Below are 26,956 nucleotides of genomic sequence, written 5' to 3'. Positions count from 1 at the left end.
ATAAATATTTAATCACAACTTATCTAATATTTTTGTAGTTAATACATAAACACATTCAGATCCTTTTTAAAGGAAATCAAGCATAATATGAGTTACAAGAAGCACATTTTAGGCTTGGTGTTAATGAAGGGGTACATGAGCATTAAGGCCCTGGAATACGTCATAGTAAATCAAAGAATGAAAGGGTGTGACGTAATTTCAAACAAAATCTGGCCAAATTGACGGCATTTTTGAGTTAGTTTCGGTGGTTCGTAACAACTCGCCACCGCAAACTTTATGGAAAACTTTATACCAGCTGCTAAACACCTTATTGCCATTGGTCCAAGTCATCAGTAGTTGTGGCCTGGAGCACAGTCAACATGAACACACCAGCATGCAAAGTTATTTGCGGGTTGGTGCAAACTTAACTACATCTGTATGATTTTTTGCATAGAGACATTTTCAGAAAACATGTCAGGTAATTATTTTGTTTAATTAGTCTATAAAAGGAATCAATTCTACTTGCAATATACTCTAAGTGCCCATTCACTCTGTTGTTTTATATGATGTCTCACTCATGTGCCATTTACAGTGAAAGATATTCACACATCTGCCCATATTAAGCCTCTCTTATCATCATTCTTTTATCTGCCCATTGACACTCTTATGCACCCATATTTGAATTAGTACCAGTATCATCATAAATGACAATAACAGAGTGTAACTGGTGCATATTATGGCAGCGTATAGCATTTTAGCGCATTTGCACCATGAATGCAGAATGTAAACATGACAAATTACACATTATCTACTGCATACTGCATATATTAATTTAAATCATAATCGATTGGTTAAAAAAAGTTCATTTTACTGACCTCGTGTTAATTCTACACAAATAAAAAGTCATGCAATCATTGATAACACATTTTAATGTCATATAACTATGTTTTACATTAGTCTAGTACATCCTCATTTTTAAATGCTCATCTAAACACCTCCCCCAGTGGCGTGGCCAGTGACTGAATGTTTGTAAACATTATACTGTTGCTCAGTTGTTTCAAACATCTTTTTGGCTCTTAGTAAAGAACGAAATAGAATTTTGCAGAGAGTATAGGGCCTTTACAGATGGGGCTGTGGGGGAACCTAAGACACAAAAGGTTGGGAAACACTGCTCTAAACTGTGTTATAACCAGAATGGTTTCCACTACTGGCCTTGAACAGAGTTTATAGTTTAGTGGTTATTGCACCATCTAAAAAGTAATGAAGGGTAATTTATTACGTCTATTGTTTTCTGATATTCTCCGCATTCTCAAGGAGGATGAGGCTTTTTTCCGAAACATCTGTGGTGAATAAATACATAAACGTACAGCGAGTCAGGAGCCATCAGTGTACAGCTGCTTTTCAATTCAGAGAGCCAGAGAGAGAGAAGAGAAAAAGAGACTGAAAGAAGAAAATACTTTAACTTCCTTTTCCTGTCATTCTCCCACAAACGGCTCTTTTTCGCTCAGTGATTCCTCAGAACCAATGACAGAGATGGCAACAAAAAAAAAGCAGGATGAGAATGTGAAATAACAGACAAACAACAATGGTTAAGATGGATGAAATGACTTCTGGCTACTGCTGATGGATATATGGCAATTTATGTAATGTAAAGCAGAAATGTTTGGATAATTAGCAACAGGATATTTGTCAACAACTTATCATAATTTTTACTATCATAATGATTTACTATTTATCCAATGTGGTTAGAGTAAATAAAAAATGGGATGGACAAATCCTTGGTTTTAAAAGTAAGTGTTTCAAACACCTTTTAAGGTGTTTTAAGTTGTTAATATCGAAAAACAAAAAGTGCTATCACTGCATTTTAATAGCTAAAATTGAAATCAAAGAAGTTCTACATTTTGGAGGCTGGAAACCCATGGTAGAACGGAGAAGAATTGAACTAACTGTTAATACATTCTAATAGTTCCTTTTATTCCCAACCAGCTAGGTTAAATTCTTAGTTTTTACTAACTTACTCTACTGTATTGGACCAGGTCACCTACCTGTGTGGCTGCTGTGGCTGCTCTTGTGCGTCACTGTTGGCTGCTCATGGTGCTGACAATCACTGGAGTCACTGCTCTGAAGAAGCTCCTCAAGTTGCTCCAAAACACACAGGCGGTCCGTGAGGTCCCGTACGCCAAGCCACTCTAGAACAGGAAGGCAGCCTTTCGAGTTAGAACAATGGGGGTGGGGTCAAAAGACAACCAGAGGGGCTTTTGCTAGGTTGAAGAGAGAAGTATATTTCGTGTGGAATACAGGGGATGTAAAGTACATTCATTTCCTGATTGTGACAGAGCCAAAAAATAAATTCCCTTTTTTTACCCCCTCACAGTCATTAGGGAGCACTGCAGCTGTGTGGTACACAAATACCACCCTGAACTGCTTGACTGAGACCAGTCAAAACTTCTGACACAGATGGATAAACTATGGTTTAAATAAGTAAAGCTGATTTCAGATCAGATGGCACTGCAAGAATGGGGCAGAGGTTAAATTCAAACGCAGGATGTGAGGATGTGCATAGTTTTGAGGGATTACGCGAGGGGATTTAGGCTGGCGCAAGCCAAATGTTTCGAATCTAGTATGTAAAATATGATGTTTTAGGGAATGACAAAAGTATGTTGAAAGAATTGGAGTGAATCTCCAAACTCAATGAGCACTTTATTAGAAACACCTGTACACCTATATATTCATAAGATTATCTAATCAACCAATCATGTGGCAGCAGTGCAGTGCATACAATCATGCAGATACAGGTCAGAAGCTTCAGTTAATGTTCACTTCAACCATCAGAATGGGGAAAATTATTTGATCTCAGTGATTTCGAACGTGGCATGTTTGTTGGTGACAGACTAGCTGTTTTGAGTATTTCTGTAACTGCTGATCTCCTGGGATTTTCACGCACAATGTGCTAAAAACAAAAAACATCCAGTTAGTGGTAGTTCTGTGGACAGAAATGCCTTGTTGATGAGAGAGGTCAATGGAGAGTGGCCAGAATCCTTCGAGCTGACAGAAAGACTCTGTTAACTCAGATAACTGCTCTGTTTAATTGTAGTGAACAGAATAGCATCTCAGAATGCACAACACATTGAACCTTGAGGCAGATGGGCTACAACAGCAGAAGACCACGTCTGACACTTTTTAGGACCATAATGTTCCTATTAAAGTGCTCAGTGAGTGTATATACTTATTTGATGACAAAATGTTCTCATACGCTCCGCATAATACATTTCTGAAATGGCAACATAATAACAACTTAAACTTACACACACTCTTGTTATAAAACAATCTCAATCATAAAATAAACCAGACCTCTCTCTCTAATATCCCCTTACCTCAGCAAAAAAACCAGCTTCAGATGCCTCCTCCCCTCACACCCATGCTGACGCTCGAACTTTAAGTTCCTTGACTGTTTCAGATAAACAGTTTATTCCACAGCCAGCGTGCCCAGAAGTGAATTCGGGGAATCTGACATGCCTGAAAGTCCACAGATAGGTCTCTCAACATACGTTTCCAAAGGCTCTGACCTCGGAGTCTTGCCATGGTTGTGTCAATGACACTTTGTGCTTTTGTTTTAGTAATTTCCAAGGTATGGAGCATGTCAAACATGATTTCCAGAACTACAAAACTGGAAGGTTTATCTATCCTCCTGACATCAGAACACAGTTCCCTCAAATTAACAAGAACAATGTGCACACAGCAAATGCCTCTTAAAGGGATAGTTCACACAAAAAAATTTATTCTGTCACCATTTATTCACCCCCATGTTGTTGCAAACCTGTATGAGTTTCTTCCTTCTGTGGAACACAAAAAAAGATGCTAGGCCTGAAATGTATTTTAGTCTCTGTCACCATTCACTTTCATTGCATCTTCTTTCCAAAAAATGAGAGTGAATGGTGACTGAGATTGTCATTCAGCCAAACATCTGCGGTTGTATTTTATGGATGAATAAATGATCATCTCTAAGTGAACTATCCCTTTAAGTCTAGATTAAGAATCATTTTTGCCAGGTGAATAGTCTATTGCTTTTTTCATTTCAGCAATCTAAATCTAAATCTAAAATTAGATATTCCTCCTTTAGTGTAACCATAACAAGAAAAATGTAAGTAAATACAAACCAAAAACATTAAAGGTAACACAAATTCAACTCACAGATAGTTAATTCTCCTTTCCACCACACACGTCCTCAGTGTGAAAACACCACCGAACACTTTTAATTGTTGAAAATTTGTCTCGAGTAGTACTCCTTTGTTCACATGCACAATGTTAATGCTGCAGTAAGCTCACTACGCTGAACAGCCTAATACATTCCATCAGGTGTGGTTATGAGGATAGGTGAGCCTGGATCAGCGCCATTTATCTACACGCCTTCAAACCTGCCTGCCTCTGTTAGTGCTCTAACTTACATTAATACAAATACAGCTAATTATCCGACATTGGGTGTGTGATACATATCTGAAATCTGACTAATATTATAGTTACAAAAAAAATTACTGGAACAATGAAAATACATTATATTTTATACAAATAATTTTTATATGACGCTTTGACGCCAAAACCACAAAAGTGACAGACTTTATTGATCAAGTGATTCAAGGTTGGAAACATTAACATACAAACAAGTGTGAGGTTATGCCGAAAACACACTAGTCATATTTCCATCCAATCGGAATATAGCAAAAACATTTAGCAAATCAAGTACCGTTTCATCCTATGTTTTCAAGAGAAGAAAGAAGTCTCTGCTAGGAAAATTGTCAAAAAATGGAAGTTGTAGCCACTTGGAAAGCCACTGAGGATTGGTTTAGAGTACACAGAAAAAACACTCTCATGAATCTCATGTTTGCTTGCGATTGGTGGAATATGCCTTATATTTGTGAATGAAAGCGTGTCAGGCAGTTCTGGAGGTTAGTGTAGCCAATACATACTATGCGATAAACTTCTCTACTTGCCGCATGCAGAACAGTGATGTCATTAACTGATTGAACATGCTAACAGTTAACTGGACCGCTACTCTTTGTAGAAAGTTGACCCACGTGAGACACAGGCTGAGATAATCCATCTATGGTTTAGTTTTTTTTTACCCATAACGTTACACCCCAATTATCAATTCAAAAATCTATTCACCTCAAACAAAGTTGATGTTTTTTTGTGCATTTTGGGGATTTTATTTGCATCCTTGTGTTTTCATCCAGCAAATGTTTTGTAGTCTGAGACAAATTTTGGGAATCGTAAATGATTTCTCTTATCATAGGGCAAAATTGTCAGTGATTATGCATACTTAGTATGACATGTTAACTGGCAGCCGATTAAATGCCTCTGTGATAAATCTTAGCCGAGTTTCGATTCTAAGCTACATCGACATTCTAATTTCCACAAGGGGTTTTCAAGTGCAAATAAAATTGTCAAAGCGCATTAGAAAATTGCACCTTTAAAGATTGCTTGTTTACTACTTGCAACAATTAAACCTAGCTTGCAGCTAATAGTTTGGTAGTTAGCTAAGGTGTTAGCAATAACCTTTTGAAAAAGTGGGCTGTCTACAGATTATTTGGGCATTGCACCCTATCATCCAGTTCATTGGCAAATCCCTAAACTTCAGGCCAACATGAGTAGTGGTTCTACTTGCCAAGAGCAATTAAATAACGTAGGAACAGATGGCAAACTGTAAGTTCTCCTGATAAGAAACTGAAACACCTGGCTTCCTGCAACACAGCTAGCAGCTATTCCTTCCTCATATTCTCTCTAACCGCTGTTGCCACCCATGTCTCATTCAGAGAGTTAAACAGAACCAAGAACAACATGGTTACTGGGCACTCTCCTGCTGTCAAGACATCAGAAAGAGTGCAAGAGAGACAGCCACACTTTCATTAAAGTATATCTCATATACCAGCTTTATTTGCAGTCATCTACACACACTGACCACTTTATAATGAACACTTGTACACCTACTCATTCATGCTATTATCTAATCAGTCAATCGTATGGCAGCAGACCAATGCATAAAATAATTCAGATATGGGTCAGGAGCTTCATTTAAAGTTCACATGAAGCATTAGAACTGCAGCCTCAGCTTTCTGTTCTTGGCTGACTGAAGTGAGCCTGATATGGTCTTCTGCTGTTGTAGCCAATTCGCTTCAAGGTTTGACATGTTGTGCATTCTGAGATGCTATTCTGCTCAGTACAATTGTACAGAGGGGGTATCTGCTTTACCGTAGCCTTTCTGTCAGCTCGAACCAGTCTGGCCATTCTCCGTTGACCTCTCTCATCAGCAAGAACTGTCCACAGAACTGCCGCTCACTGGATGTTTTCTGTTTTTTGCATCACTATATTTTAATATTGGCTATGGTGTTTGAGCCCTGCCTGTTTTGGTGTGAAACTGACCGCTATAAAAACAGGTGCACAGACACCATTTCCTATGAATTTCTTGCTTCAAGACAGCGATCATCTATTGTCTCGAAGCCCTCTATCTTTCACTGTCGACACACACATGTCAGCCGACGGAATCTTCGCGGCAACGACATCTGTATGAGTTTCATCTCTCGGCCTCGGCGCTTCACTGGTGAACAGACATCAACATCCTGACCCTCCGCAGCGCGTTGGCAGGTGTAGAGTATCCTTTTAAAAAAGCATTGTAATCTGTGTGATATATAAATTATATGAATATATATACACACACACACACATTTATATATATATTTATTTATATCTAAAAGAGCCACTTACGTGTTTCTTTTTCAAGATGTCGTTCCGTAAGTTTTCATTGTGCGAGAGACACATCCCACCGTCAGACAAACATGAGATCTGCGTTTTTTTGTCTGGGCCGTACCCGTGCAGTCAGCTCTCATGGAGACAGACTGTCCACACTGCGAGGACATGAGTCTCAAGTCGCTTCGCTCACGAATCACCCTTGTTCTGAGGAACGATTCAGCCTCTCGCGCCCTCCCATCCGCCTCTACTGTGATACCCTAGGATTCACACTAGGAGGCATGGCAGGGCAGAGAGGTTGAGCAGGATGAACTTGACATGGATTTCATGCCGGCACACGCCCCATGAGCCCCTCAATCTACTCGAAGGGCAGTTTTCACAATACGAGCTCCGGCCCTCTGAAGATGCATGCGGCCTTGTATCGTTTGGTGGATCTGACGCTGGGGATGATGATGATGATGTCATGTCTCTCGCAGCATCTGCCCCGTTTTTCCCCAAAGTGCACAGCGAACTATCCAAGTCATGGCACGTGCCCTTCTCAGCACGCACGCACCGTTCTCACGAACGTGGACCACTGGGAAAAGAACGGCTATGCCCAACTACACCCTGTGGAGGAAGCGGTAGTGGCACATCTCAGTCAATCAAGCCCTGTACATTCTTCTAAGCTGTTTAGACGGACGTCCACACTGGTGGGAAAAGCCTACTCGGTGGCAGGACAAGCTGTGTCAGCACTCCAGCTCCACAGACAGATGGACAAGCAAGGCTTTGATCCAGAGACTTTCAAAGTGCTACGGGCCGCTACAGACCTAGCGCTGTGTGCCACGAAAGTCACGGCGCAGGCCACCAGCAAGTCCATGGGCAACCTGGTCGCCCTGAAGCAGCATATATGGCTGACCCTCACGGAGATGAGTGAAAAAGAAAAAACAGTGTCTACAGCTGGCCTCTTTGGCTGCACACAGAGTAAGTTTGATGAGCGTTACGTCACAACTCAGCAGCAGTAACAAGCCATAAGACACTTTATGACCAAACGGAGCATAGCGCAGACGGCTCGCCCCGGCTCTGTCTCAAGTCAGCACCCGCCTAAAAGACCCATAGCCACAAACTCAGCGCCAGCACCTGCCCCCGCCAAGCCACTGGTGAAACCATGCAAGCCGTGGCCCAGAAGGAAACAGCCGTACCAGCACCTACCTCGCGCCGACGGGAGGAACTCCCCCGCACTGTGGAAGCACTTCTGACGGGAGCACCGTTTTGAAGCAGAAAACGGATCACATGGTTCCCTCTGGTTCTCCAAAGAAGGCTCAATTAGACACAGAACACTGTTCCCCACCACACCACTGCTGTTCCTCAGGAGATGAATGTTGTTGCTCACAATGATTTGAAAGATTTTGATTCTGTGTCCTATGCAATAAAAAATTATTTACAAAATGCAATAAAGAATACAGCACTTGTTGCAAATGCATGAGATGCTCATACAGTCTCAAAAAAAAGAGCCCTTTTCCTCTTCAAAGCACGCACATTATGCACAACCACTTCCCTATGGTGAGTGACGCATTATATCATACAGTGAGCAAACCAAATTCCCCCCTGTACCATTACACGGACGCGTGGCGAGCCCTAACGGGCATTTCAGAATGGGTGCAAAAAACAATCGAACATGGTTATACGATCCAACTTGCATGCCGGCCACCCTGTTTTCACTGCATACTATCTTCCACGGTTTCATCCGAAGACACGCCCATATTACGAGCCGAAATACACAATCTCATCGTGAAAAACATGAAGAAATTGTGCCAAATTATCAAGCACAAATAGGGTCTTACGGGCGTTATTTTCTTGTCCCAAAGAAAGATGGCGGATTCCGGCCAATCCTGGATCTGAGACATTTAAATCGCGCACTTATAAAGCGCCCATTCAAACTGCTTACTCAGAAACGCATCTTATGGCATATACGCCCACACGATTGGTTAGCATCCATAGATCTGAGGGATGCGTACTGTCATATCCAAATTGTACAACACCACAGAATGTTTTTAAGATTCGTGTTCGAGAGAACAGCGTATTATTTCAAAGCACATGAGACCTCTTCAGTGCTGGCTGAAGCGCCGCGTGCCACAACATGCTTGATGCGCGTCACTATATCCCGCCACTGTATAGCTGCATTAGTACCATGGACAGCTCCTGCATTTTACCAGCGAGGTGTCGCGCTGGAGCAAATTATCAGGTGGAAAGTGGTGACTATGGATGCTTCCAACACAGGTTAGGGGGCGGTGTGCGATGGGCACCTGCCTTTCGGCACCTGGACAGGCACAAGGAGGACGTGGCATATCAACCGCCTAGAGTTATAGGCTGTAATTCTAGCCTTGAAGGCTTTGCAGTCAGAAATAGCTAACTGTCACGTCCTGGTTCGCTCAGAAAACATGACAGTTGTGGCATATATAAACCACCAAGATGGAATTAATTCACCGCCTTGTTGAGACTGACACGGCACCTCCTCCTATGGAGCGAGCGTCACCTCCTCTCCCTGAGAGCGACATATGTCCCAGGCCGCCTGAATTACGGCACTGACCTACCATCACACCAAGGGGTTATTCAGGGCAAATGGAGACTTCATCCTCAAACGGTGTTGAGGATTTGGGAAATATTCGGCAAAGCAGAAATCAATTTATTTGCCTCAGTGTAGAATACCCACTGTCCCCTTTGGTCTTGTGTGGTAAAGTCCGAGAGGACAAGGAAATGGTGCTTTTAGTTGCCCATGGCCTAACCAGCCATGGTTTCTGGGAATGATGGAGATGCTATGCAGCTCACCATGGGAAATACCACTGAGGAGGGATCTCTTCTCTCAGGTGCAGGGCACGATCTGGCATCCCCAGCCCCAGCTGTGGAACCTGCATGTTTGGCCCCTGAACGGTAAGATGACTAAACCCACCTCGGCCAGCTACAGTCCTGACTTGGGACTTAAGTTTAGTCCTAAAAGCTCTTGCAGGGCTACTCTTCGAGCCTTTGGACTTTGATTTGCACATCCTCTCCATTAAGACCACACTACTGCTGGCTCTGGCCTCAATAAAATGGGTAGGTGCGATGCATGCACTATCAGTCGACAATTCATGTCTGGTGTTTGGCCCAGGTCTTTCAAGAGCCACTGTCAAACCCAGAAAAGGCTATGTACCCAAGGTCCTGATCAAACCCTTCAAAGCGCAGGTGGTTCACCTTCAGGCCTTCTTCCCTCCCATTTAATTCAGATGAGGAACAATCATTGCATTTGTCATGACCTGTGTGGGCGCTACACACATACGTTGAGCGTACACAGCAGTTTAGACTGTCTGATCAGCTAATTGCATGCTATAGAGCAGGGGTGCCCAATACGTCGATCGCGATCTACCAGTCGATCTACCAGCATTGTCTTTGCGATCGCACAAAATTTAAATGTACTTTCGTTAAATTTTAATACAAATAAATATAATGTCTTTCCTTCTTTTAGTTTCTAAGAACAGAGCGCGAAATTGCGATGCTACTGCCCGGATTAGGCAAAACTGTCTGATTCCACTCAGTTTTGCCTAATCCGGAAGTCCTTGGAAGGTGCGTATGCACAAACCTAGTTGTCATGGCAACTGAATAAACAAAACCTCACCTGGTCAATATTTACTCGTCATCAGAATAAGGTAAATGCCCTGGCTATTGTAATCTATTGTGCTGTAGGTGTTTTGGGTTTAGTGTTAAAACTGAATGATATCAACATTGAACATTTTTATATATTTTTGTATTAATTAGAAGATGAATTCCATCTTCCATGTAGGGATACACGCAGTATTCCCAACAAGCATTTTCTTATTTTAAATGAAACTGTGTTTTTTTTAGTTGGTAGATCTTATTGAGTTGGTCATTTAAAAGTAGATCATCACACAAAAAAGTGTGGGCACAAAAGGAATGTCCCTCTATCAGCAAAGACTTTCTCACTGGATTGTCGATGCAATTACCCTGGCTTACGAGTCGCAGGGTCAGACTTGCCCAATTGGTGTTAAAGCACACTCAACTAGAGGCATGCCCTCCTCATGGGCATGGACGAATGGTGTGTCCTTACAAGACATATGTTTTGCAGCAGGATGGTCCTCTCAAAACACATTTGCAAGGTTTTACAACCTAGACGTAACGTGTCTTTCTTCAAAAGTCCTCTCTGTTTAGAGCACTTGCTAATCATTGGCCATATATATATATATATATATATATATATATACACACACTTATGCCCTTCCCTTTAAGTATGGGCTCCCCATCATTAACACAAATTCAGGCCGTTATAATTATCATAAAGTCACAAGCACTTTCAATATAAATAAACTCCCTTCGCGACAGGGTTCATAAGGAGTTAATTATACTATATGACTATAGTTCATATATTTATTATGAGCGATCTCCTCCTGGCCATCATGAGGATCACTCACTGCAGCATGCTCATGTCGGTCATCATCCCATAAGACTGCACCACCATGTTTCCTCTTGGGGAAGTTATGTGGTGTAGTGTGGCGTGATGGGATTCTGCTCCCCATATGCATTAATAAGCAATGTCAAGTGGACTGAGTTGTAAGGGAACGTCTCAGTTACGTATGTTACCTCGGTTCCCTGAAGCGAAGGGAACAAGACATTGCAAAAGCTAGCCACACTACAAGACTCAGAGTTCTTGAGGCATGTGCGACGAGCTCCTTGTTCTCAGTCAGAAATTCTCAGGAAATGCTGTCTGTGCACCTGTTTTTATAGCGGTCAGATTCGTGCCAAAACAGGCAGGGCTCAAACACCATAGCCAATAATAAAATTTTGGTGTTACTATACAGAGGTTTCAAATAGGTTGTGTATGAAGGTACTCCCATATGCATTAATACGCAATGTCTCATTTCTTTAATCTCAAGGAACTGAGGTTACATACATAACCGAGATGTTTTCCACAGAAGGTCTCCCATCCAGGTACTGGCCAGCCTCAACCCTGCTTAGCTTTAGTGGGCAACCAGGCAAAAGCTGCAGGGTCATATGGCTGCTGTTAAGAAAACCACTTTGAAAACAGTCGATTTTTCCTTTTTTTATGACAGTTTTTCTTTTATCTTGTGTTGGAGCATTGCATTTTTTAAATGTTGTGTCAAGTTAAAAACTTAAAAATACATCTCGAGACACCTACGTTCTGCTCTATTTAGCTTTTTTTAAGCTTTTGTTTTTTAAATATGCATTTCATGTGAACAGCCCCTAAGGAGGAACATTTTCACAGTGACACAAAACTTTATGAACTTTTAACATTCAAAAACAAATTTAAAAGTGGCAGCACTTCTTATTTTGAAAATAATTTAAAATAAATTATTGAGCCATAACATGGTTTAATACACATGTAAGCCGTATAAAAATACCCCCTCTGGCGTGCCATAATGTGCCGATAAATTTGAGCAAACATTCTCATTTATTATTATCTTGGTTCCTTGACAATTATTTATTTGGTTATGTAAGGAGAAAAAAACATAACTGGACATCAGCTATCAAGTTGCTACATTACTTTTTTTGTAGTTTGTAGTGGTTCAAAACTTCATATTTTAAATTTCATGACAGCAAAAGATCAAATGATTTAAATTGGATGAATTCCTCTCACTGTAACCTGGATTCTGCAATGGTCTGGTATATTTTGAATGAACCCGACACTGTCTAAATATTTACCTTTCATGCATAAGATTTCCAGGGCCCCCACGTAGACAGTGTTTACTCTGGTAATACATCAAGAATGTGGCCCAGGGTAAGTGCGGGCTTGGTGCTGGCACTCGGTCAAACAGCTTCTGACAGTCCAGTCCCTTACTGCTCTCATTACTCTGAAACACTCCAGGCTCTTAGTACAGTGCTAACAGATGTTCAGGTTAACTTCTGATCCAGGATTGATGTTAATGCTTAACTCATTATAAAGTTTTGTTGCCATGGCACCACACCCAAAAAACCTCATCTAGGGTTCAAAAATGATCCTTGACCATTACAATAGGACACGCTTACTAAACTTCAAAAATTTTTCCAAAATTACTATGTAGTTTATTCTTTCAACACAACTCCTCCTACATTTCAGTCTTATGACCAGACACTGATACAATAGAATTACTCACCAAACAGCAGGTTTAAGGAGAACAATATGTACTTGTGATTAGGACTGGGCTATATAACTCAAATATCTGAAATGTATTCAGTATGATCTAATTTGCAATAGAAAATTAACTTTGTGATGATTTTAATGCACATTTAATATGGCCAATAAGTTATTTTAAAAATAGTAATTTCCTGACAACTTTAGTCATAATTTCTTAACTTTAAAATCCAAAGGCTTTTATTTTGGCAGAGCACTTCTGGAAGTCTGTAGGCTAATCTACATCTGAGATGGAGTTCATGTGAAGTACTCACATATAGCGGGCCGCAGTGCTAAAAACAGCAGTGCATCAACAGTGCATGCTATGAGTCAAAGCAGCACTCATTTACTGAAGCACCCTGCAAATGCAGACTTTATATTTACGTATTAAAAGCATCCTTTGCAATTCGCAAAACTATTGTATGGCTTCAAGGAACTGAATATAATGCACGAGTCATGTGGACAACTTTAATGGTGCTGTTCTGCTTCTTTAATGTCATATAGAGCTTAATAACAACGGCTATAACACACAATAACAAACAATACTAGAGCACTGGAAAGCACTCTTTATTAATGTGCTAATAACCAAAAGAGAGATCAATTCACTTCTGGGATGTGGACTTTCATGTTAAACATAAACAATATATTTTCTCCATGTGAGTGTTTCGGTTACCGGTTTTTAAAGTTATGGTTTTTGTTCAAATTTTCAGCCAAGATTTTCTGCCTTTTTTTCTTATTCAGTGCATCCCTTATAGTGATTGAATGACTCATCAGCGTCATTACTGAAAAATGTTCAGAGAAGTCTCAGTGCAGCATTTTAATGTTTTAAGGTAAACCTTGCTGCTTAATACAATGTATTGGCTAGTTATCAAAATATGGTGACCAACATGTCCCTTGACTTTTTCAGTCATGAAAAAGATTTAAAAGTCAAGAAATCCCATTTAAAAGGCATCTTTCTCTAACCTAACCTTTTATAAAATTATATGAAATGGTTTGACTTTTACACATTTTGTAGAAAATATATTTGAATTTGTCAATTGCCTGAAAAAACTTTCATCTGGTACACCACTTCTCTGACATTTAAAGTTGTTTCTGGTTATTTGTTAATATTTTTTTCTCATGTGAAGCATTAGTGATTAAGCATTACAAATACAAAAAAATGTGGAAAAGAACTTCCAAGATCAGAGTTAATAGGAAGAAGAGGCTGCTTAAATGTGTACATAGTGTCATCTTAAATGATTCATTTAAATTGAATTAGTGTTACAATTTCTGATCAGTAAATTTCATGTTCATATGAAATCATTTATTTGGGGGGTTATTTAATTGTATTATTTGTTAATTTTTGTCTGATCAACGGTGAATGTGTTGAGATGCAATTGAAACCATCTTATAAAAAAATGTCTTTTAAGATAATTTGTCAGTGGTGTTGCAATGCTTCACACAGTCAAGTTGTCCTTTATGAATAAATATAATGATATAAATGAAAAATATTCCTGCAGTTTTTATGGGCGAAAACTAATATTAGTTTCTATTAAAATAAAAAATAAAAAAAAGGTCCTATTGTGATATTGGCTTCTAAATCAAACAATGATTAAATATAACTCTTTGTGTTCATTTAGTAAAAACTATGGAAAACATGCCTAAAAACTATTTTAAACAATATATTTTCTTTTTTACTGTATTTTTCTTGTTCTACTTGGCAACAATGGCTGTTCGGTCAAAATAATAGTTCCCAAATAGCCAGTTCAGAGAAAGTATTTGAAAATGAAATAATAACAATGGATTCATTTCAACTTGCCCTCCTTTATATACAAAAAAAAGGGGACAAAAATTGTGATTACGTTTAGACACATACATTTTAATAAATGGGGCCAGTCCATAAACATTGAACTACACATTTTTAAAAGTATAGCCACAGGATGAAAACAATGTACGTGTTGACATGATTTTAGTGTGCTACATTTTTATTTAATGTTTATGGACTGGCCCCATTCACTTCCATTAAAAATACCTTACTCTAATCTTTTTAAATAAATGATGGACAAGTTTGTGGTAATCAACATAATGCCACAAATGCTGTCAATTGAGCATTATTGTACTGAACCTGGAACTCAACAATAAACAACTTTTGAACATGTTATTACTATAGACCTATTCACACTCATGTAACTCAATAACTTGAACATTTGGTTCCACTTTTCAGAGAACAGTGACACAATACAGCAGGATTTTCCATTATATTTTCTTGTCTCACTTCCCAACCTTTGGTGCGTGAAATGATGAATATTGCCGCCGGCAACAACGGTAAAACGTCTAATGCCGATGAGTGGTAGAGCCGCATTCCACAAGGCCTAGAGTTTCACCACGACAACCTCCTGACATCAAAACATAAAAGCGGGAAAGATCAGATGGCTGACCTCAAAAAAACTTTTGTTAAAGGGATAGTTCACCCAAGTTTTGTCATCATTTACTCATCCTCATGTTCTTCCAAACCTGTATAACTTTCTTTCCTTAGTGAAACACAAAAAGGATATGCAAGGCACAATGACAGCCTGACAGCATGAGGGTGAGAAAACAATGACAGAATTTCTTTTTTGAGTGAACTATCCCTTTAAGGCTGAGTGAGCAACCCTCTGATAGCATTAAAAAGCCACCCCCAACTTTCACAGGCAGCGTTTACATAACAGGGAGCATTGGTGGAAGGTTTCCAGAGGTTTAATGAACTCCAGAGAAATCATCCATGTTAAGAGTTCTTTTATGCTTTATGTAGGACATGATAACGCTGACAATATTTTTATGGGGAAGGAGGAGCTAATGGAGAATAAAGTGTGTGAGTGTACGAATGGGGTTCTTGGGGGAGAAGAGAGATGTATGATAATGAGGTCACAAGAACGCCATGAGGGCAGCAGATGAAAAGTTTATGGGAAGAAGTGAAAGATGGTGGCACTAAGAATCGAAGACAGGACATCTTGTAAAGGGATAGTTCACCCAAAAATGAAGATTTAGTCATTTATGCTGTTACAATATTAAGGTGAGTAAATGACAGCATTTTCATTTTTGGTGAACTATCGGTGAACAAACTGTTTTAGAACAAAGTTTACTACTTCTTACACCACGACTCCAAAGAGTGGACAAGACAGTGACAAAGCAACAGTCCAAGAACAAAGACACATGCAGACAGAGAGATTAAGGCAGAGGGGGAATTGAGAAACACATGGCATGAACAGAGCAGGAAACGCAACATTCCTTTCTGGAAAGGTCTGGCGCTGCAACCATGGAGAAAATGTAAAGCTATGATCCATTACTCCCAATTTGAGAGATTCTAACATGGCAAGACTGGAAAAGAAGTACTCCAAGAAACTCTGACACATCTGACACTCCAACTCCGTTTCCATGTTCGCTGCAATACGGCTTTGCCGCATTAATCCGCCTCCTCCCTCGATTTGTGCTGCTTTCTTAGAATTCGCCCCTGTGATTAATTTCACAAGATTGCGTTTTCTTTTTTTTTAAACATGTCTGATGGGAAGTCAGGCTAAGAGAAACCAGAGGATGGCACTTGTGGCCAGTATTAAGCTTGTGGTGGATTCAAGAGAATGTGCCTAATTTAATCATTAAAGAATTTGCTTTATCTTTTCGGACAAAGTCACTGTCATTGGACGGAAATTAGATGCAAATCAATGGTGACATTCTGCCTAACATTTTTTGTGTTCCAAGGAAGAAAGTCAAGTAGGTTAGGAATAACAAAAGGGAAAAAATGACAGTATTTTCACGTTTGGTTGAACTATCCCTTCAACTTTTAAAAGGATCGAGGAAATACTGTTATCTTTAAAAGGTCACATTTTTGACCTTTAGTCAAACTATAAAAGAAAAAAGGAGGCGCAAAAGAGGCCAAGCAAACCTGTGTGCAATTATGGCAGAAAATAACTTGAAAATAAAAATCCAGCATGAGTCACCAAATAACTCAATAAAATAAAATTTCTTCTCTTCCTTCATACTCCAACTGCAACAAGGTCTCTATAATGTGGTTTCCCCACAAGTCCCTGATACAGGCCCAAGTATTTGGAAACACAGCGTTGCTCCCCTCGACTCCCTCTCAACCCCCCCACCCACTCACATCCAAACCCTTAATGAAAAGCATGTGGTGGGGAGAAGAGATCCCTGCTTCATATTTGCCACTCAAGCTCTGCACTAGTTTCTTTCCCTTAGCAAAGAGAAAAAAGATAAACCCAACAACCCCCACCACCATTCCCATTTTGTGAGAGGAATAAAATTACATCCATAAAATCTGAATTTATGACCAAAGTGACAGTTAACACAGTTACGGTCATGTACGACACAGGTGTGGCCATTGCAAGCGTGAAGATCTTGGTCAAATATATCTAGTGTATGTATAATTTTAAGCTTTTTGTAACATGCCTTTGCTAATTCACATTCAGGCTCGGCACTGCTAAAATTGCTGCCATGACACTAGGGTTTTGTGAGTGGCTGAGGGGGTATTACTTAGGTGTTCTGAATGGTTGTTCGCACAGTGCAAATTGGTTGCTAGGGTGTTCTAGGTGAGTGCTAGGTTATTCCTTACTAGGGCTGGGAACTGAGAATAGCTCTTTTAGAATTGGTTCCATTTTTTAAAAAAAATACTGGAATGATTATAATAACATCAGTTCCGTTAATGGAACTCAAACAAGCATTATTTCACAATGCGGGTGGGACGCCATTAGGACTGGGCAATAAGGCTCCAAAAATGATATCTTGATATTTTTCAGCCTATTGATGATATTCAATATATATATCACAATAATAGTGTATTTGTGCAGAAATTACATAAAAGTGATTTTTAATCCAAGGAACCATAATTTTACACAAACAGCAATTGCAGCCAAGTATATTTAAAAATTGTAACGAAATAAAAAATCTAGATAAAAATAATGAAGTCATGTATTCCACTGTTGTTCACTCCAAAACAAAAAAAAACTCAGGTCCAAAAAGCATATAAAGACAGCATAAAATTAATCCATATGACTCCAGTGGTTAAATCCATATCTTCACAAGCAATCTGATAGGTGTATGATAAAGGACACATATATTGATCTGTTTACCACCCACGCCAGTCATATCACTTCTGAAGAAATTGATTAAACCACTGGAGTCGTATGGATTACTTTTATGCTGACTTTATGTGCTTTTTGGAGCTTAAACTTTTGGTACCCATTAACTTGCATTGTATGGACCTAGAGAGCTGAAATATTTTTCTAAACTTCTTTGTTTGTGTTTAGCAGAAGAAAGACAAACAAATCTGGGATGGCATGAGGGTGAGTAAATGAGAGAGTGAATTTTATTTTCTTTAAATATTATTTATTAATTTCCAGAAAAGTTAATTATTATAATATGATACTGAGTTATTACTATTAGCAGTATATTTCTGTCCTTTTTACTTCACCTTCATCACATGGAGCTTATAATTGTTGGAAAACTGAAAGTGTACTGCAGTGTCAGTGGATATTAGGGCTGCACAATTTGGGGGAAAAAGTCCTATTGCGATTGTTGAGGTTAATATTGCGATATGCGATTGCGATATAATAAACAAATGGTATCATGAGTCAACTTGCTTGGTTATCAAGAAAAATGCACAACTAGATTACTGATAATGCTGAAATGTGTATTTTTCAACTCAAACATACAAACTAGCAACAACAACAACTATAAATGCACAGTGTTTTTAAATAAAAATATTTTTACAAAATTAAATAATATCTTTGCATTACTGCAAACTTATTTTCACAATATTACACCTAAATAAAATAGAACAATAAATAAGAACATAAGAATTTTCACAAAAGTAAGATTGTACAAACAAACAGGGACATTTAAGCAGGATGTAACATTTTAAAAAACTCTTTTGAAAAGGAAACTGGATATAAAAGTGTGGTTCACTCAATCAAACCACTAAAACTGTTGTTGTTGTTGTGTGTATATATATATATACACTCACCTAAAGGATTATTAGGAACACCATACTAATACTGTGTTTGACCCCCTTTCGCCTTCAGAACTGCCTTAATTCTACGTGGCATTGATTCAACAAGGTGCTGAAAGCATTCTTTAGAAATGTTGGCCCATATTGATAGGATAGCATCTTGCAGTTGATGGAGATTTGTGGGATGCACATCCAGGGCACGAAGCTCCCGTTCCACCACATCCCAAAGATGCTATATTGGGTTGGGATCTGGTGACTGTGGGGGCCATTTTAGTACAGTGAATTCATTGTCATGTTCAAGAAACCAATTTGAAATGATTCGAGCTTTGTGACATGGTGCATTATCCTGTTGGAAGTAGCCATCAGAGGATGGGTACATGGTGGCCATAAAGGGATGGACATGGTCAGAAACAATGCTCAGGTAGGCCGTGGCATTTAAACGATGCCCAATTGGCACTAAGGGACCTAAAGTGTGCCAAGAAAACATCCCCCACACCATTACACCACCACCACCAGCCTGCACAGTGGTAACAAGGCATGATGGATCCATGTTCTCATTCTGTTTACGCCAAATTCTGACTCTACCATCTGAATGTCTCAACAGAAATCAAGACTCATCAGACCAGGCAACATTTTTCCAGTCTTCAACTGTCCAATTTTGGTGAGCTCTTGCAAATTGTAGCCTCTTATTCCTATTTGTAGTGGAGATGAGTGGTACCCGGTGGGGTCTTCTGCTGTTGTAGCCCATCCGCCTCAAGGTTGTGCGTGTTGTGGCTTCACAAATGCTTTGCTGCATGCCTCGGTTGTAACGAGTGGTTATTTCAGGCAAAGCTGCTCTTCTATCAGCTTGAATCAGTCGGCCCATTCTCCTCTGACCTCTAGCATCAACAAGGCATTTTCGCCCACAGGACTGCCGCATACTGGATGTTTTTCCCTTTTCACACCATTCTTTGTAAACCCTAGAAATGGTTGTGTGTGAAAATCCCAGTAACTGAGCAGATTGTGAAATACTCATACCGGCCCGTCTGGCACCAACAACCATACCACGCTCAAAATTGCTTAAATCACCTTTCTTTCCCATTCTGACATTCAGTTTGGAGTTCAGGAGATTGTCTTGACCAGGACCACACCCCTAAATGCATTGAAGCAACTGCCATGTGATTGGTTGATTTGATAATTGCATTAATGAGAAATTGAACAGGTGTTCCTAATAATCCTTTAGGTGAGTGTATGTATATATATATATATATATATATATATATATATATATATATATATATATATATATATATATACAGTGGGGCAAAAAAGTATTTAGTCAGCCACCAATTGTGCAAGTTCTCCCACTTAAAAAAATGAGAGAGGCGAGTAATTTTCATCATAGGTACACTTCAACTATGAGAGACAAAATGAGGAAAAAAAATCCAGAAAATCACATTGTAGGATTTTTAATGAATTTATATGCAAATTATGGGGGAAATTAAGTATTATACCGCAAATAGAATGACAGTTTTGGAGTTTGTGTTTATTTACATGGCATGCTCCCATATTATATGAACTTTAATAAGGATAAAATAAAGATATATCACAAAGCTGTGATCTGTGTTTCTATCAGACACTCGAGCTACAGACAGCAGGGGTGAGAGTCGAGCGTCTCAGTGTTAAGAGTGCGCATCAGCCGGCGGAACTTTAAATCTTTCCCGGTTTCGACTCCCGCTCAGATTGGGTCTCTTCCGCGACTGGTTGAAGCAGCTCTGACCACACAGTAGGGTTGCAACGGTATGAGATTCTCACGGTATGATAACAGTCTCAGAAAATATCACATTTCACGGTATCACGGTATACGGTATTTCACAATTACTATTATTAGTGAAAACAGAAGGGTTATTTTATTTATTTATTTATTTTTTAGCAAACACTTTATTATAATTGAAACTTGAAATAGTTTTATTTATTGAAGTATGTGTAAAAAAAAAAGTCTCCCTTTTGAAAATAAATAAATAGAAAAAATAAGAAAGCTCACAGAATTATAATAAACAGAATTATAAACATGATAAAAAATAGCATGTAACTATAACATGTTATATAACTAAAGTATGTTAGTTTACATGTTAGCATAGCATGTTAAATTAACTACTAAATTAAAAATAACATCAGCTGTGTGAGCTTTTAAAGTAATGTCCTATGATTATTAACAGTTAATATATACTGTAGGTGCGCGACTGTGAGGCCAGACTACTCTTGTCTGTCCCTTTAACTCTGTGCTTCTCAACTGGTTTTGCTTCAGGACGGACATTGGAAATCAAGTGTCGAGCTGCCATAGATTAAACATAACCTGTATTTAATGTATCCTGAGTTGCATTTCCTTTTATGTTGCATAGTTTTGTTCATGGTTTTCCAGTACAAGGACATGCATCAAGTGACATAATTTTTTTGGTCAGCAACAACATCTACAGGAAGTTTCTCTCCCCCTTTTAAAAATTGAAGAGCATATTTACTTATATGAGCCCATTATTATCCCGTTTGTTACCTAATATTACATATTTATACACATATTACACAGAAGGAAAGGCTCCTCATTATCATGGTTAGTTCAGTGTGCTAGTCTTAAATAATAGTAATAATAATAATAATAATTTAATGTATTTATGAAAAATAAATACTAGCTGAAACACATCTTGAAACTCATGATGCGGGTCTCCTCAATGGATTAATTTTCAGCACACAACTGAATAACACAACTGCATGAATATAATAAATGATTACTGCAAGAGTTAGATTAACATACAGGTGTGAAGGGACATCAACATTTCTAAATTGCACAAATAAAAAATACATTTACATATTCGTCTCTGACTTGCTTTTGCTCGCATGTCAATGATGCCGAGATCTACTTTTATATTTAATTTAATCACTGAGAAGGTTTACCTGCAAAATTAGTAGCACCAAACATCACAAGCAGTCTAAAGAATGGACACAGAGTAGCCATATAACACTTTTCCTTTCGCAGAAGTTTGTTCAAAAGGAAAAGTGAGACGTGCATGGTTGCCAGATTGCACAAAATAAGTTCAACATTAGGCGGAATATTTCCAATTTGCGCAAGAATAAATCTCAAACTGGGGGTGTTTCGTCTCTTATCTGGCAACCTTGAGCATGTTATGCGCTTGTGGAGATGCGTTACGTTCCAATGCAAGTTAACTGAAATATTCAATGAAAAATAAAACCGCTTTTACGATAAATTAGCTTAATCCAGCCCCCGGGCCATATGTTGCCCATGTCTGCTTTAGCTGTTTGCGAGATTATCATTAAATCTGCGTAGGCAGTCCTACATTTTCTATACCTTGGCATTGCCACGACCCAGTCCGAATAGACCAGTTGAGAAACACTGATTTAACTCACACACACACTCATGTCAGACCCCCTCGCCTCGCTTCTCTCAGACATTTTCTTGAACACACCAGTTAAGTGTTGGTCTGCTCGGCATCCATCTTCACCTGATTTCCACACTATTGTAACGGTTACCCTGTCTTGTCTCACTGTTGCCCTTTGTTTGTAATTTTGTCACTTTTGTTATTCCTTAGTTTTCACTTTTGTCACCCTTGTACCTCCATAGTCTTCCTGTCAGCCCTCGTGTTCACTGTTCATTGTTTTCACCTGCCCTCGTTAAGTTGGCATTTGCTTCTTTTGTCATCTTGTTATCTTGTTTGGTGTTCTGTTTGTTCATTGGCCCCTGAGTTCTATGTTCATGTGTATATATACCCTGGTTTTTGGTTCAGTCCCTGTCTTTCGTTGATTGTTTGTGAACGTGGTTGTATGTTGGTGATGTTCGTTCCCATGCCTGTGTTCCCAGTTCCAGTGTTTTGTTTTCATTTTTGCCCATCGTGGTAGTTTTGTTTGTTCATCTCTGTTTGTTTCCATTCATTTAAATAAAGCTAACTGCACTTGGATCCTCAACCTTTGTCAGCCTCAGTCCTCAATCGTTACAGAACGAAAGACCACACCATGGATCCAGCAGTATTACACGCCAGATATCACCTGCTCTGCCTGAGGCAAGAGGACCGTCCTATTGAGGCCCACGTCCGCGACTTCCTTAAACTGGCGGCTGTTGCGGACTTCTCGGACTGCTCCCTGGTGGTCTTCTTCAGGGAAAACCTGAGTGGCTGGCTGAAGGAGCGGCTGCCGCCGGCATCACGCAGCTGGACTCTCCGCGACTTCCTGGAGTTAACCTTGCTGTTGTGCGGCTCCCCGTTCACGCCTGCCCCGGTCTGCGAGCCAGAGCTTACGCCTGCCCCGGCCAGCGAGCCTGAAGTCACGCCGACCAGGAACAGCGTTCCAGCATCGCCAGTCACCTTCCATGAGCCAGCGCGGCCCACTTCGTCTGCCCGGAGGAGGGAGAGAAGACGGGCTTCCGCCTCCCGGCCCGCGCCTGCCCCGGTCTGCGAGCTAGAGCCCACGCATTTCACGGTGAGCGAGCTAGAGCCCACGCATGTCACTGTGAGCGAGCCTGAGTCCTCGTCAGCCACGGTGAGCGAACCTGAGCCCTCGACCGTCCCTGAGCCAGCGCCTGTAGCCTCGACCGTCCCTGAGCCAGCGCCTGTAGCCTCGACCGTCCCTGAGCCAGAGCCTGTAGCCTCGACCGTCCCTGAGCCAGCGCCTGAAGCCTCGACCGTCCAAGAGCCAGTGCCAGTAGCCGTGACCATCCAAGAGCCAGCGTCAGTAGCCGTGACCGTCCAAGAGCCAGCGCCAGTAGCCGTGACCGTCCAAGCGCCAGTGGCCGTGACCGTCCAAGAGCCAGCGCCAGTAGCCAGGACCGTCCCAGAGCCAGCGCCAGTGGTCGAGCCCGTCCTAGAGCCAGCACCTCCCAAGTCTCTCAAGTCTCTCGAGTCTTCCAGGGCTCCTCCTCCCGAGCTTTCCAGAGCTCCGCCTTCCGAGTTTCCTGAGCTTTCCAGAGCTCCGCCTTCCGAGTTTCCCGAGCTTTCCAGAGCTCCGCCTTCCGAGTTTACAGAGCTTTCCAGAGCCCCGCCTTCCGGGCTTTCCAGAGCCCCGCCTTCCGAGCTTTCCAGAGCCCCGCCTTCCGAGCTTTCCAGAGCTCCGCCTTCCGGGCTTTCCAGAGCCCCGCCTTCCGAGCTTCTTGAGCCTTCCAGAGCTCCGCCTCCCGAGCGTTCCAGAGCTCCGCGTTCCGGGCTGTCCACAGCCCCGCCTTCCGAGCTTCCTGAGCCTTCCAGAGCCCCGCCCTCCGAGCTTCCCAGAGCTCCGCCTCTCAAGCCCCTCGAGCCTTCCAGGGCTTCGCCTCTCGAGCCTTCCAGGGCCTTCCGAGCTTCTTGAGCCTTCCAGAGCTCCACCTCCCGAGCGTTCCAGAGCTCCGCGTTCCGGGCTGTCCACAGCCCCGCCTTCCGAGCTTCCTGAGCCTTCCAGGGCTTCGCCTCTCGAGCCTTCCAGGGCTCCGCCCCTCAAGCCTTGCGAGCCTTGCAGGGCTCCGCCCCTCAAGCTTCTCGAGCCTTCCAGGGCTCCGCCCCTCAAGCTTCTCGAGCCTACCAGGGCTCCGCCCCTCTAGTTTCTCGAGCCTACCAGGGCTCCGCCCCTCAAGCTTCTCGAGCCTTCCAGGGCTCCGCCCCTCAAGCCTTCCAGGGCTCCGCCCCTCAAGCCCCTCGAACCTTCCAGGGCTCCGTCCCTCAAGCCTCTCGAGCCTCCTAGGGCTCCGCCCCCAAGTCTCTCAAGCCACCCACGGCTCTGCCTTCCGAGCCTCCTCCAGAGCCTCCTACGGCTCCGCCTCCAGAGCCTCCTAGGGCTCCGCATCCAGAGCCTCCTAGGGCTCCGCCTCCAGAGCCTTCTGCGGCTCCGCCTCCCGAGCCTCCTACGGCTCTTCTCCCCGAGCCTCCTGCGGCTCCGCCTCCAGAGCCTCCTGCGGCTCCATCTCCTGAGCCTTCCTCGGCTCCGTCTCCTGAGCCTTCCAGGCCTCCGCCTCTAGAACTGCCTACGGCGCCACCGCCCTCGGCTCCACCTCCTGAGCCATCCCCGGCTCTACCTCCTAGGCCTTCCTCTGCTCCGTCTCCTGAGCCTTCCTCAGCTCCGTCTCCTGAGCCTCCTACGGCTGAGTATAGTTACAACTATACACCGAAAACTCACATGACATGACCACACGTGCCACTTCCTAAACTGAGACTGACTGGTCATCTTTTTGTTAGCGGTGTAGAAAATGGGCAAACAGCTCTCAGAGAGAATGGGCTGTCACGTCCACACATGCACTTATTTATTTAATAAAATCGCAGCATTTGCCGTCATATCGCACAGGCTGACATCGCGATTGCGATATGATTAATCGTGCAGCACTAGTAGATATTTAAACGTTTAAAATGTTCCTCGTTACAAATTCTCTAATAAGCTGTCACCTCCTCCATTTCTGTGATACTGTGTCGCAATTTTGGATTTGTAATCATGTTTAATATCTTAAAGGTGTTTCAAATGTTTGGAATTGCGTGAATTTGTGAACCTGCAGTACTTTGCTTTCACAATATGTTCATGACCATGTATTCATTTAATTACATTGCAGCCTTTTGCTGTTTAATAATCAAATGTGACCATTTAGGGCTGCACGACTATAGCAAAAATCATAATTGTCGATTATTGCTCTTGCTATTGTAATCGCGATTATTAATGTCGATTAAAATGTTTAATTACCGTGACGTCACAAAGCAAGCAACCGTGTGGTTCTTCAGAGTAGCAGATTTGAATGGTGGATATGAGCTGCGCTATAGTTTCTTATAAGCATCATTTAAGAATTATATTGTATTGTATTTTATACTGTAATAATGTTTCTTAAGGTAAGGCAAATGAAAATCATTGTAAATTGATATTTGTGGTATAGAATAAATGTAATTATTGCTAAATTACTGGTTCAATTATTAGTTCACGTACAGTAAATAATATTGCATATTCAGTATTCAAACTTATTAACAGCTGATTTAAATCGACCAAGTTACTGCGTTCAGTAAGCCCTAAGGCTAGACAGGGGACCATTCGTCCCGTTAGATCTTCAAAGGTGATCTTGTTCATGTAAGATCATCGTTAGATAATTTTTGGCCTCAGTGGTTGCACTTTGGAAATTAAAAACAGACATTTGCGATTGGAGTGTGTGCGATTCGTGAAAATGTTAAATCTACAAATACCAGCTGCGTGGCAAATGGGTCTTATAAGAGCAGACGCAATTACAATGATGGTGATTCCTGAAATATGCTATTCATGCTATATTCTTTATGTTGGCTTCACCTCCAGAACACACTTAGAACAGTTAAGCAGAATTATTTTATTGCTATTTTGTACAAATCAAATTCACATTGGCCTACTTATTAACATGACAAAACAAAACTGTTATTACATTTTTATAAATTGTACACAGAAATCGAGCAAAGCGGCAAACTCTCCAATTACAATGACTGCTGTCACTCACTGCAGGTTTACACTGTTTGAGATCTGCATTTCGACGTGAGCTCAGTGACTCTCCGCACAACATTCTGCACTATTGCGAATGCTCTCATTAAAAACAAAGCTGTCTAATCAGCAGAACAACTCCATTATTTACACCACGTCTGTGCCTTGTTTTAGTTTTGTCGTGTTGCTCATTTGCAGTGTATTTAACATCTACGTTGAAAGCGAGCGGTGCAATATGCAATGAATCCAAAATATTTCCAAATTCTTTTCGCTCTTGTTCTACAGCTTCTTTTCAAGTGTCAGGTGATATTTCTTCAGTATTCATTTTCGTGTGCTGTGCGAACAGAGCAAGAACATAAAGCAACCATCTGGGCATTCAGACAGTTTAAAACTTGCGCATTAGGATCAGTTGTCTGTACTGATAGGACGGAGGACTAATCTAAGCGGCTCTGATTGGCCATTGCCGTTTCATTGCTCAATGGACATGTTAGGGATTGGTTAGAATACTTAACCACTGCAAAAACATGTTGTAAATAGAAACCATTGACGCAACAGGAGCAGACTTAAATTGAACGCTGTAATCCTCAGTTTTCACGATTACATAATCGTGGCAGCCATAATCGTAATCACGATTAGTTTTTCAATTAATTGTGCAGCCCTTGTGACCATATCGTTATTGGAGTGTAATGTTTATTAGT

At 41.1% G+C, this 26,956-nt stretch overlaps 1 protein-coding gene across 6 annotated transcripts in view; it reads right to left on the bottom strand.

Annotated features, from left to right (window-relative positions):
• LOC127627287 (angiomotin-like) overlaps positions 1 to 26,956 on the bottom strand; it is a 58,049-nt gene that overhangs the window by 19,390 nt on the left and 11,703 nt on the right. Inside the window, exons 1-4 of one of the 6 annotated variants that reach the window (XM_052103621.1) lie at positions 4,171 to 4,342; positions 3,354 to 3,495; positions 2,025 to 2,168; positions 1,259 to 1,319 (exon numbers count right to left, since the gene is read on the bottom strand). In XM_052103621.1, the coding sequence (XP_051959581.1) occupies positions 1,259 to 1,319 (61 nt within the window). In that variant the 5' untranslated portion in view covers positions 2,025 to 2,168; positions 3,354 to 3,495; positions 4,171 to 4,342. Of the gene's footprint in view, positions 1 to 1,258; positions 1,320 to 2,024; positions 2,187 to 3,353; positions 3,496 to 4,170; positions 4,343 to 6,396; positions 6,432 to 26,956 lie in introns of those variants that run through there. The other 5 variants (XM_052103622.1, XM_052103620.1, XM_052103625.1 and 2 more) reach the window with 5 other exon arrangements.

This window comes from Xyrauchen texanus, chromosome 34 (genome assembly GCF_025860055.1).
Source record: "Xyrauchen texanus isolate HMW12.3.18 chromosome 34, RBS_HiC_50CHRs, whole genome shotgun sequence".
Taxonomy (NCBI): Eukaryota; Metazoa; Chordata; class Actinopteri; order Cypriniformes; family Catostomidae; genus Xyrauchen; species Xyrauchen texanus.
Note: the sequence above shows the minus strand (reverse complement) of the source record. Positions and strands in the feature narration are given on the sequence as shown.